At 40.8% G+C, this 13,687-nt stretch overlaps 1 protein-coding gene across 1 annotated transcript in view; it reads left to right on the top strand.

Moving 5' to 3' along the window:
* Window positions 1-13,687, top strand: part of b4galnt4a (beta-1,4-N-acetyl-galactosaminyl transferase 4a) — a 193,731-nt gene that overhangs the window by 158,762 nt on the left and 21,282 nt on the right. Inside the window, exon 8 of the mRNA XM_072669148.1 lies at window positions 1,707-1,785. Coding sequence (XP_072525249.1) covers window positions 1,707-1,785 — 79 coding nt within the window. The remainder of the gene's footprint in view (window positions 1-1,706; window positions 1,786-13,687) is intronic.

Here is a 13,687-nt window from a genome sequence, read left to right as displayed (position 1 = left end):
ATCATTGCATTGTTGTTCTGATACCTCCTGCTAACTGTGATTGGTCCTAATCATCACCTTGATCGTTCTGACACCTCCCCATGGCTGTGATTGGTCCTAATCATCACTATGTTTGTATTGAGACACTCTCTTACTGTAATTGGTCGCAATCACAATTTTTTTATTGCTTACCCCCCTTTTACTGTGATTGGTTCTTATCATTACCTTGGTTCCAATCAGCTTCTTCCTTGTTCTGAAACCTCCTCGATTGCTACTGGTCCTGTTCACTTTCTAGTTTGTTTGTCTAGTTGCGATTGGTCCTAATCTCTGAGACCTCCCCCTTACTGTGATTAGTCCTAATCACCACCTTATTTGTTATTTGACACCTCCACTCACTCCTACTGGTCCTAAACACTTTCTAGCCTTTTTTCTGAGACCACTACTGTTATTGTACCTATTAACCACCTTGTTTGTTGTGAGACCACCCTTGACTGTCCTTATGTCTACCATATTAGATTTGAGACCTCCCCACCATGTTTGATTTGAGATTTCTCCCTCATTAAATGGTCCCTATCATTGCATTGTTTGTTCTGATACCTCCTCTTAACTGTGGTAGGTTCTAATCTTTGCCATGTTTGTTCTGAGACCTTCTCCATACATCTTCCACTAACAGTGATTGGTTGTAATCATTGCCTTGTTTGTTCTGGGACCTCCCCCTTACTGCAGTCAACCTTATTCCTTTTTTTATGGCTTCCTTTTTTACCAAACGTGTACTGAATCGTGAGGTCCAAACCACAGTGTGAACCGAACTGTGATGTTCATGTACCGTTACACCTCTACCAGTTAATGTTTAGCCAAAATAAACTTTACACCAGTTTAATCCCCTCTTACAGTAACACTGAGAATGTGTCCAGCACCCACTCACAATCTTTACCACTCATGCCTTGCTTTTTACAGTAACCATAATTCTGTTTGACCAGTTATTCTATTGCCTTTTTGTTATATGTTGTGTTATCCAATGTTAACCAAAGGAAAAGGGTTTCCCCTTTTGAGTCTTAGTTACTCTCAAAGTTTCTTGGGAGTAACCAAGAACTTTATAGGTTTCTTTCTATACAGGTGTTTTTGTTTTTTCTTGCCACTGTCACCATTGGCTTGCTCAAATGAGGATTGGGCCTGGATCTGTGTAAAGCAGCTTTGTAAAAAAAAAACATCCTCTTATAACATATTGAACACGGATTTGAACATGCAAATGTGGGCTGAATAACATCACTGGGGATTTAAAATAGCCAGCATAGAAGAAGAATACTCATCTTGCTAGCTAGTTGAATAATCAGTTGTGTTGCCTGCTTTGAATGATTTTCAAATCAAACCCTCAATCTGCAATTAGTAAAATTTACCACCTGTTTTTACCACTCACTCTAACCCCAACATTGTTGCACTCTGTAGTCAAACAACTGAGCATTTGTAGAAAGGCTATAGATTCAGTCAATCTAAAGTGTTTCTTGAAAAAACTTTCTGGAGGCCGCATGTGTGTTACATTCAGTCATTTCTTACCATCTTCACCTCTATTTGCACTGTACCAAATGGGAAATGTGCGCATGAATGGAAATATTATACATAATATGAACAATCAAACACAAAGAAAAGAGGTTTCAGTAGAGGGACTTATGGATGATTGCACATGAAAATGAACTGATTCAGATGTTTTCTGTCATGTCTCTCTTCAGTCTTATCGCCTCTAGAAGATACTACTTTGAGATTCTGCACAAGCAAGATGACAAGGGCTCAGATCATGTGGAGGTTGGGGTGAGTCACTGTGTCTGTATTCTGTCACATAGCACACTGCAGCGCTTCACATCAACATATTGCTTATGACAGGTCTGTATTCTCTAAAGTGCTATTTGTGTGTAGGTGTAGTGATACAGTTATTAGCAGAGTGTGTCTGTGACTTTAGTCTCTTCTGAATTCATGTAAATGTAAGTCTGTAAATATTACCCCAGTTTTTACATACTGTGACATGACCTGTAGAAATTACCCCAGGTTTATATTTATTGTGAATGACATGCTGTGGAAGATGAAAACAGAAATCCAAGAACAGAAAGCTGAGGCTGCAGTGGGCACAGGCTTACCAAAACTAAACAGTTGAGGACAGTTGGAAAAATGTTGATGCACACAGATGGTAGGGTCAGAATTTTGTGCTAGCCGTGTGAATCCATGGATCCAACCTGGCTCTTGTCAGCAGTTTGGGCTGCTGGAGGTGGTGCAGTGTGTGGGCAATGTTTTCTTGGAACACATTGGCCTGTTATTACAGTCTATTTGACAAATCAACAACAAATCAGAGATACTCAAAATTCATAACCTGAATTTGGCAGGATATTAAAAAAAGCATTTGTGAACTAAAATATGTGCAAATTGGACCAATTAGCAAGATTAAAATAGCCAAATGTGATTTTAGGTAAACTTCATAGAAATACTGTAACACAGTAGAATTGCTAAAGTATTATAAACTCCTGGTAGGTTTCTTGAGGACCTTATACGTGTTCTTCACTTTGAAACTGTGTAAACCTTTTATGGTGCTTTGGGGAACCTTTAAGCAACCTTTTTCTTCTACAAATCTCTTTTTGAAGGTTCCTCAAAGAACCTTCAAACGTTCCTCAAGAAGCTTATACTTTTAGCAGTGTAGGCACTTGAGGAACCTTATGACTAGGCCATTTGACTACATTCACATTAAAACTGCAGTATGATAGAACACACGTCTCCCTGTGGTTTCATTTTATGTAGAATTTTACTTAGCTGCAACTCCCTAGACAATAAAGATGCAAATGGAGTGGATTATTACAATAAGAGATACATGTAAGGACATATATTATAGATAGAAGCTTTTTTAATGCAACGACAACATTGTTGAACATTGGTGTTCAAGTACAAACACTCCTCCCTGTACTTAAAATTGAGATTTCGTATTCTGTGTGCAAATCATAAACTTTACAGACATTCTGTGATAACATTGCTGCTTTGGCATATGACCAGCAAGCTGTTCCCATCTTAATATGACTTGGATCAGAAGGCTGATGGATGAGGGTTGTTGAATGGATGACGCTTTGAGGGGCCTATTCAACAAACAACATCTCTCTGACCCTTGTGAGCAGTACGGCGAGCGCACTCATAAATGGCAGACTTTATATACACCTCGCTCAGGTTCCTGCTTTCATTGCTGTCTTGTGCTGGATGATGCTAATACGGGTGTTAGTCTGTTTGTGTTGTGTGGGGATAAGCCGCTGTAATGATTTCAGTGTGTAGGGCCACAGCCGGAGATGGAAAGGAGCACAAAGGAATGATTGAAGTGATTTATACTGGCAATACGACTCTTTAGTTCAGAGGGAGCAGACAGCGGCAGTGGGAGCAGCCTGATCTGTTCAGCTTTTCAGACACAGTCTCTGCTGAGCTCAGAATGGAAATCCTTCAAACCTTGGGGTTCAAACTTGGGTACAGCGCTCAACTCTATTATCTATTTGTTTGTTTATCTGCCTTTATCTTATTCTGATGAAGTGCTCTGTCTAGCAGAAAACAATATGGGTCTCGTTCCATTCCCTGTGATCACAGCATGATTTCCAGTGTTGCTGTACTACTGTTCACAACTGAGTCGCGCATATATCACACACATAACTGCACTCCAGTTGCTTTTAATGCAGTGAATTTATACTTGTATTTATGTGGGTTAATGTACCAAAAAAGCTAAAAGCTACAGTAATTCATTTTCACATTACTTTGTGTTTTCCAAATTCTAGATTTAGAAAGATTGGGGGTTGTTACTGTGCCTTTAAGACTGATGTATGCAAATGACCTCTGTTCTGGTTGGCTGGCCTATATTGCACTTCATGCACAAGGAATTCGGAGCTGAAACATTCTTTATAACTTATATAAAGACAGATGTAACTAAAGATACAAACACATTTCATTTAAGTGTTTTTGTGGTTTTGCTTTCATAAATTGACAACAAAGTGAATGTCATGTTTTAAAACTTTAAGAAGATGTATATTCTCTATAAAATTCTTATTAAAAATAAAAATGAGTGGTTTGAATCCCAGGTCAGACTGTTTGACATCAGCAGCAGGAGTCAGGGAGAGCAGAATTCCCTTTGCTCCCTCAGGGGTGGGTTGATTGCATTTCCTCCCCACATCACACCTAGTGTGATCACACCTAGTGTGATGTTGGTCAGCACAGAATGGGGATTCCAGACTGGGTAGAAAATGTCATTACAAATGAAATAATAAATAATAAAATTGAGAAACATTAGGTTTTAATGTATACAGGTATAACCATTAGGCCCTTTAATGCACCAGTCAAACTCTTTAGTACATTTTGCTGCTGGTCAAGGTTTCTGGGAATGTTTCAGTTTGCTGGACAAATGGACAGAGGTGGGCTGAGTAGCCTAGATCCATACTCAACTTTGGTGATATAATGACTCGATAATGGCCAAAATGTACCTTTCTAAAGAGCTCAAACTCAAGCAGACATTCAGAAGCAGCAGGTATGAACTATATAAATACTAAATAATTTATACAGCTGCAGAGGACATTAAGTTTGTTAAGCAATATCTATCTTATTTTGGTCTTTGTTTTAAAGTTAATGCTATTATAAACATAATTAAATTAATCAAAAACAACATTCAACAAAGGTCTAAATATAAATACATTAAATATAACTTGTTACTGGCCAGCATTCCAGTCATAGGCAGTTGGTCTATAAAGACTATACAAAAAATTAATGTTTAATAAATGCTTTTGCATACAGTCAACATGAATTAACAGTACAAATTCTCAGTTGGTCTTCACCATCAAAATGTAGCATAAAGGAAAGAGTCTAAAGAGGTAGGGTAGGCTATGATCCAATACTTAATCAGAGCATACATTAATTAATGGATTAATTAGCTGTTGGCTAACTGCATTTATATAATTTCCAAATTATTATTTTAATTAATGTATTGTCCAGCATTTATTAAAAACATACATTGTTAATAGAAGGAGTGGGGAAATGTTGTTTTGCTTACTCAGACTTTATTATGTCCTTATTCATAATTTTATACTATAGATTTTTACAGAACATTGTATCCAATGTGCTGCATTTTTTTGTATATATTTTCATGGACTGTCAGTTTTGCTCCAGTCAAAACCTCTGACTTTAGAGTTTGCCCATCTCACAGCGAGTAGCTGTATTGTGACTGTTTCACAGTCTTGCTAGCAGATGCAGGTGATAGAGCAGGACGGCCTGTGGGTTCATTTACAACAAGGAAAGGCCGCTGAAGTAATCACAGGCGAATGGGTTGCTCCAGCGCTCTGACTACAGACACCCAAGTACTTTTAGAGAGGAAGGCCGTTTTTGGAACTTTTTGTTGAATTGATTTTCTCCCAACGTAGGAAATGGAAAATGAAAAAAGGTCTGAGTGGATTTGGACAAATAAATGGAAATGGAGAACCATTCCATTTATCCTTTCCATGCATGAATTACTGAAAATCACTTTGACGGGGACATGGGAAAACGTCTGAATAGGGAGCGACATGCTTCTGCTCTGTGAATATTACTGCAGAAATGAGCACAGCTCTATAGTGAGGTAGACTGTATTGCAATGTACATTTATACCCAGGGTAAAAGAAGGAGCCTTTCTTTCTGTCTAACTGCCCATCCATCTGTTTCTTACTGTTTCTACCTTTTCTTTCATTTCATTTTTTTTTTAAGTTATGGCAAAATGTCTTGTTCTGGTTATGACTGTTTGCTAACTAAAAGTCATTCAAGGTGCCGAAAAATGCATTTATTGAGATTTTAAGTTTATCTTTGATGGATAAATAGTGGGTATGTCGCTGATGTAGTCATACAAACCTGTTTACAACCCTGCAATTTTACTTCCATGTTCCCCATTTGTGATGGACGGAAGGGAAAAAAATGAGCTCTGCTTTTTTGGCTGGTTTACATCACCATGATGAGCCACATAGCCTAGCCTAGCCTAGCCTAGCATAGCATAGAACTGTGAAAAGAATTCTAGAAGATTCTAGAAGATTCTAGAAGATTGTAATTGTTCTGAGTAAATCTTACCAGATCATGTTTCTGTTCTCTGGGTGTCCTCTCGACGCAGTGTGTGGATTTTTAGCTAAAGAGATTGTAGGCGGTTAACTGGGTTAGCTTTTAGCCTAGTATCCATTTGCTTCACCGTCTTACTCATGGTGTGTAGTGGTTCCTTAGCTTCCCCATGCAGATACCTTCTACAGACCTGCCTTGAAAACAGGCTATTTTCAAAAACCCAATACTCATTATATCTACTTCCTTTACATACACCCATATCGCTACATACAGATATGTTCTGTTTTAGTTATACCGGTATGTACCAGGCATCTTTTTAAGGGACAATTTGGTTTTATAGGTAGATAAAAGTACATGGATAATAGAAATGTGTTAAACTCATGCCCACACTAAAAGCAACCTTTAATATTCCAAAACTCTGTGAAACGGCAGAAGCATTTGTTTGCTCTGCCCTAATAAAAGTGAGAGATACTTCATAATGAAGAATATAAGCATCAGTCATTTGTCACTTCCTGTCTTGCACTTACATGGAAGACAGAGCAGAACTCTGACACAGTCTTGGATTATATGTGAGTGTGTGTGTGAGAAGCTGCAGGGGAGATAAAATAGAGGAAGAATGAGAACAGGATCATTACTCTTGAAGCTGTTATTGTGGCTTAGCAGACTGTGGGTGAGAACATTGGCTATTAATGAACTGTTTTATTGGCCCAACCTTATGAGCTCTCTAGAGTCCTCCCAATTAGCCCTTAGCTTCATATCACTGCCAGCGTGCCGTCACACTCTTTCAATCCATGCATACCGCTTTAACAGTCACCTCCTGCTAACCCTGACTCTGGCTCTGATCAATTTTTTTTAAGTATGTGTATGTGTATGTTTATGTGTGTGTGTGTGTGTGTGTGTGTGTGTGTGTGTGTGTGTCCTGTCTTCATGTTTGTTTTGCTTAGAAGATGTTCTACTCTGTTTACTCATTTATTCATCCATCTGTTTATTTGTTAATCAGCTCCGGTTGACAGGCCCAATGCTCCAGGCGGGGCAGGGAAAGCGTTTCGGACATGACGAGCACTTGCAGGGAGGCTTTTGTCTGTAGCGCTGGCGGAAATCATCAGCGTGGTGAGGGAAAATGAATTTTATCACATTAGGAGCCAAAAATAACAGCCACGGCTCGGCCCAATAAGCCCCACAGCAAGGACACAGTCCACAGCACAAAGGCAGAGAGAGAGAGAGAGCGAGAGAGAGACAGCGTGCATCAGTGCGTTGGAATAATGCCGATTTCACGCAGATATGCACATTCAGTGATCTTCAAATCACTGCATCATGGAAATCTGCATATATGTGGTATGTACTGGCATTGAGGACAAGCATCCCAAATGCATCCTCAATGCTTGAGGGTCCAAAGAGATCCGAATCCGGTGCCGTGAGGCATTCGCGCTATCAAATGGACGATAAAACGCATCTGAACTTCATTCCGCATTTCCTCTCCAGCTCTCCAGTCTCCTCAGGAGCCGTATCTCTTGGCTTTGCTATGATGTCACGCTTGTGAAGACAGTTGTGCGCCTTTGTCTTTGTTCTGCCTCAGCTCGCTGAAGCGTCCTGCAGCAGGTCTCCCATGGCAACACGCCGTTGTTCCGCAGGCTTTGATTGGCGGAAAGGCCTGAAGTCAAGAGGCAAAGAAGAAAGCCACATTCAGCCAGGAGAGTGTGTGAGTGAACTGGCTGCCAGCAGAACTAAATGATACGTGTGACGAGGAAGCCGGAAAGCAATACCACACTTTGAGCTGAACGGAGTTGTCTTATGACGAACTGAGTAGAAATGTAGAAGCGTAGACAGGGAAAGCTGGCAACAGTCTGAAGGTTTGTGGCTGTCATCGTGTTTTAGCTAATTCCAGCAAGCTCTGTGAAGAAAAAAAAACATGACGTCATTAAGGAATAGTTAGCACCTGTTTGCTGTTGACCTTTCCAGGAAGGTAACTTATTACTCACTGGAAAAGTAATCTCACTACTTATTACTTTGTCGCAATTCCAGACACTTGCTAACTGCATGACAAAATCCTGCACCTAACAACTTGGGCTATACTCTAATCTCAAGCTTTACTAGGTAGGCACCTCCCTTCCTATGTTGCTGTGGTCATTTATTATCCGATCAGCAAGACTTTCACCTATCGTCACCTATCGTATAAAACACAACAACCTAACCAAGATCCTACACCTACATCAGCTAAAGTTGCTGTGGCCGTTTATCATCAGATCAACAACACTTCCCCTGGGACTGACAAGACCCTATATGTACCAGTTATGATTACACATAACCGTCTTTTTACCTATACACTACTCACCCGCCACATTGCAAGCTATTCTCAATTGTCATCAGGTAGGCATCTTCCTTCATCAAGGTTTCACAGAATTAAGCCCAAAACACTTCCAGAAGGCTCAACAGTGAAGCCTGGCGTCCCAGACCCATTCCCCTCCGTCCTCACAGGATTTCGCCAGATTACTCACAACTTCACTATATGAACAGCATTTGCTCAATTGCTCAACATCTCCTATCATACTACACCTTCAAACACACACCATACTCAGCCCTTCTTATCCATAACCACTGACTACATCTTTCAGCTGCATCTGACCGTCCCTTCATGGCTGCCAGACAGAAGTCCCAAAAGTCACTCTGGCAAAGTGCTCTACAGCTTCTCATTAGGTTGAATGGGATTTGTGCCAGTTTTCTGTAAAGTTTGTCCAACGGTTATTAAAGAATGTGTTTGTGGACAGAGAGCGGATACTGTAGGTTAATTGGGAAGCTTAAAACGCTGTCTGAACATTCTGTATTTTACATAAATTTCTTCATCATTTATGACATTAAAGCCTCACTTCACAAAAAAAAGCCCTTATCCTGAAATACTTAGCATCTGTTCAGAATTCATTTGCATAACTATTTGGCAAAGGAGACTCCAGGTTCAGCATGTATATCTTCAGTGCATTATTAAACTCGAAATGTTAAATGACGTTAATTCCTTTTTGCTCACAGAAGGTCCTAACTAACAGTGACAAGGTGGCTAGCAGAGGACATTTAGCATTTGATTCTACAAACACTGCAGACATAAAAGCTGAGAGCAGAGTAATCTGCTGTTTGCGCAGTGCCGTGTCTTAGCTTCTTCCTCAGAAAGACATTTGCCTTTGCCAGGGAGAGGCCGTGGCCCGTCTGAAAAGAGTAGCACTGTCACAAACCCTCCACGGCAAACGCAAACATGATTAAATACTGCTGGCTGCCTGTGTCAGTTTGTTCCTCTGGTGGTACATTTTATTATTTTCCTCCTGGTATTGATTTTTGGCCTCTGCCAAGGAAAGGTTCGGGCCAGTGAATCGTCCCTATGTAGTTCTCCCACAACAACTGTCGGCACAGTCTTGAGACTCTGTACAAAGACCGCAGCCACAGTTAGCACTAATGCAGCCAAGACACACAACCCTGTCGCTTTTTTTTTTTACTGTTTTGTGACTTTTTTGTATTTTTATCTTGTAAAAGCTGCTCTGATTATGGCTTTCTCCATTGACTGAAACGCCACCATTTATCACCACGGAAAGGCTTTTAAGTGCTAATGGGTTTCATCAATACATCCCACTAATGCGCAGGGACTTGTTTCACATGAAGATGGTGGAAAGGAAAAAGGCACAACTCAGAGAGAGAGAGAGAGAGAGAGAGAGAGAGAGAGAGAGAGAGAGAGAGAGAGAATCCTTCAGATGATTAAAATGTCCCATTTTTAGATTTTCTTGTTTTTGTTTAAATAGTAATTTCTGCTGTATTAAACATGTGTACTTTTAAGAAATACATTCCCACCCAATGTCAGTAGGTTAGCAGGTGATATTTGGGTCCAAAAGTTATTCTGTTTTAAAGGCAGAATATTTCAGCATGATTTTTATGTTTTTAGCATGAATATATGCTTCAACTAACTGCATGGACTCACTGGTGGTCTGAAAGGGTGATATTTGCTGGTTTTATGAGGCAGATTCATGGTGGAGGACAGGTAGATTGCATGTACTATGTATGTATCAATGTTATAATTGAAATACCACAGTCATAGTCCAGAGGAAAATGTGAATAGGTCAGAATCTGAAGTGGCAGAGTCCCATACAAGTAAAAAATAGCACAAAGTAGTATGGTTTATAGTTGTTGCTCAGGTAAAAGTGTAAAAGTTAGGGCTAGGACAGCTAATTGAGCATTGATCGAATCTCGCATTCAGAACCTCTAATTGAAGTTAATACACATCCCCACTGTGTGTGTTTATATAATGTGAACTACTGCATGTGTAGTCACGTGACTCTGCCCTGTCCAGTCTGCAACCTGAAAGCAACATGGAGCAGAACCCAAACACAGAGCCAGCTGAGCAACTCGAGCAGCGTATACAATCTTTCATTAATCATAATTGAGGTAAAATGTTCAGTTTAGTAATGTTCTGTTTCCATCAAAGGCAAAACAAATGTACCTGTGTTACCACAATTCTGTTTATTTTATTTTATTTTTTTTATTTATATATTTTTTTAACCTAGTTTAAAACTTTTAGGGTAGCAGAGTAGACTAGAGAGAAGAGTTTGACCCTGGCTTTTAGTAGATGTTCTTTATTTATGAGGTAAAAATGACCACACATCCCCAATGACAAAACACTGTGCAGGGAGTTAACTAAGCACATCAGCCACATGGAATCACATGAAGTTTTAATGTGGGCTTGTTTTCCACACAGTGAGAGGTTATAGCTAAGGCAAAAGGAATTTCAAAGATTCTGACTTCAGTAAATCATAATGATATCATTCATCTTGCACTCAAATTTAACAAATACACTAATAGTTTAGGTTACTATTACTAGCCTCTGAACATAGCTAGCTGAAGCTATATTAATAATGGCACTTTACTTAATTGTCTTAGGGCAGTTCATGGTAAGCCTAGCAGTGTACTGTGCTCAAGGTCCAATTCAGTCCTCCAAAAATCCAAAAATGTGCTGACCAAAAGGCAGCATATAGGATGATTTTGGCTGGGACGTTATTGTCATGAAAAATGAAGCACAGCCACCTGTTTCTCGTACTTCTAACCGTTTGGTAGTCTGGGCAGAAGGCCGTTGGGTGACTGCTAGCACACAGCAGCACATTTATCACCGCCTTTCATACTTGTCCTGTTCTGTCCTTGCTAGCAAAACATAGATGCAGTTTTAGAAAGGACAATTAGATAGTAGACAGTAGAGGGTATGCACGGGATGTCACTGTGGCCACGTCCACTGAGTGGCAGCATTAATGTTCAGTGTGAACGGCACTAAGACAAAAACGGTAAAGAGCTGTTCTGCAATTGACTGTACAAACAGATTCAGCAGGAATTCAGACCTCTCCTTTTACAGACTGCTGAAAGCGAAGAGAAACTGATTGCTGCAATTTGCAGAAACGGACAGAATCCAGGGACCAAAGTGTACGGGAGGTCACACGTGGCGAAGTCACGCTCTGAAAACAGGTGGGAAAAAAAACAAACCCAATGTGGCTGTGAATTAAACGTAATGCTAAGTTCAAGTAAGCGAGAAAGCAAGCAGACCTGGATGAACCAGTTTACTAAATGTGCCTGAAAACAGTGAAAAACAGTGGAAAACACCTCTAAGACCACCTCTACACTTAACTTTGTGCTCTCAGTTTTATCCTCTAAACGAGTGTGATTTGAGCCTCAGTTAGCTAGAGTTCCTGAGTACACATTGCTGTCCATGGATCATTGATTCTTGAGTACTGTGGATGGATCACTGTCGAGTCCAGCTGCCTTTAATTTGAGCAGATAATCGCTTCATTCCTGTTTCATGATCGTTTCATTCCGAGTTTTGCCATTTTCCCTGATAAACAAAGCCACGCTCAGTCCGACTAAAGGGGGCGTGTTCCATCGGGAATGTGACGTCAATGCATACCCTGTATTGGTCTGTGTGGTTCCCAACTCTGGTCCTGGAATACTCCCTGGCCTGCACTTTAAGATTTTAACCTACATTGTCTTGATTATCTCAGTTAAAGTATACAGCATGGTTCCTCCCTTACGTCTAAGAACTGAAGGACATTGCTAGAGGGCAGTTTTATCAATTGGTTAAGTAGAGGGTGAAATCCAATAACAGTAAGTATTTTTCTTTGGTGGTCATAATCTTGAGGCCACCCTTCTCCAACAACTGCTTTTTTGTGCTTTTGTGAAAATCTGTGTTTGAAAATCTTATCAGTGTGGAAACACATTTGATTTGTTGAATGCTGCTCTGTGACTCCCGGGAGCAGCAGTACACATTTCCCCACTAAATCAGCCCATAAGGTTTCATGCTCAAGCGAGATAGAAATTAGCATCTTAAAACTGGATTTGCCCAACCCAGTGTGGCAGTCCAGGTGAATATTTAGGGAAACATTGAGTATAAAGCCTGTGGAAAGTAATAAAAGTGGCAGGAAGTTGAGCTGAGTTGGTTCTGGGTTTTGAGAAATCGGTTCACAGTGTTTGCTGTCTCACAGTAGCGGGGCAGGAGTGATTGATGGTGGCGATGGTGTGTGTTGAAGTGTCCTGCATGTACAGTACTGTATCAGAACACGACACACAGCTGCTCTCTGTCTCTGTCTCCACTTTCAGCCTCCTGCAGACAGTGAACCGTGTACTGAACTCTCATTGTGGGGTGTAAAGGTTATGGCTTATTGTGCGGATGAGGTTCAAGCTTCTACCTATGTTTGTGAGTGTGTGTGTGTGTGTGTGTGTGTGTGTGTGTGTGTGTGTGAATGTGTGGGTTCGCAGTCTCGATTCTCACCGTGGAAAATGCCCTGTCTCCCCTCATTAGCAGGAGGATAACGAGAAGCGACGTGGTAATTGCTGAATGTCTTTAAAAGACTTGTAGCCTGTCTGTTGCTGGGGTGAGTGTGTTGTTGCCAGAGGATTGTGTGTGTGTGTGTGTGTGTGTGTGTGTTGTGGGGGGTATGCATTCAGTATCTCACTATGGGGAGTTCAACACATGTCCTTGTCCACATGTCTATGCGTGTGTGAGTAGTATGAGGGTGACCTTGCATTCTGTTAGTGTGAGGTAAAAGGAGGTCAGTCCTCTTCTCACTCGCCCTCCTTCAGCATCATACATTGATCCCCAACCCCCACCCCCTCCCCTTCCCCTCTCCCTCCAATCAATACAGCAGAGTGCAGAGCTATACTCATCTCTACATCTGTGGAGGAAAAGTTATTTTCTCTCTCTCTTTTTCTCTCTTTCTATCTTTCTATGAAAGAAAGAAACAAAGAGTGATAGAGAGAGAAAGAGCAAGAGAGAGAGGTAGAGAGAGTGTGTGAGAGAGAGAGAGGTAGAGAGAGTGAGAGAGAGAGGTAGAGAGAGGTCTCTACCTCTCTCTCTCTCTCTCTCTCACTCTCTATACCTCTCTCTCTCACACTCTCTACCTCTCTCTCTCTCTCTCTCTCTCTCTCTCTCTCTCTCACTCTCTCTACCTCTCTCTCTTGCTCTCACTCTCTCTACCTCTCTCTCTTGCTCTTTCTCTCTCTATCACTCTTTGTTTCTTTCTTTCATTCTCTCATACCCTCCCCATCTCTCTCTCTCTCTCTCTCTCTCTCTCTCTCTCTCTCTCTCTCTCTCTCTCTCGCGCTCTCTATTCTTTCTCCATCT

The sequence above is a fragment of the Salminus brasiliensis genome, chromosome 2 (genome assembly GCF_030463535.1).
Source record: "Salminus brasiliensis chromosome 2, fSalBra1.hap2, whole genome shotgun sequence".
NCBI classification, from domain to species: domain Eukaryota; kingdom Metazoa; phylum Chordata; class Actinopteri; order Characiformes; family Bryconidae; genus Salminus; species Salminus brasiliensis.
The sequence above is the reverse complement of the archived record's forward strand: the minus strand, read 5'-3'. Positions and strand labels throughout refer to the sequence as shown.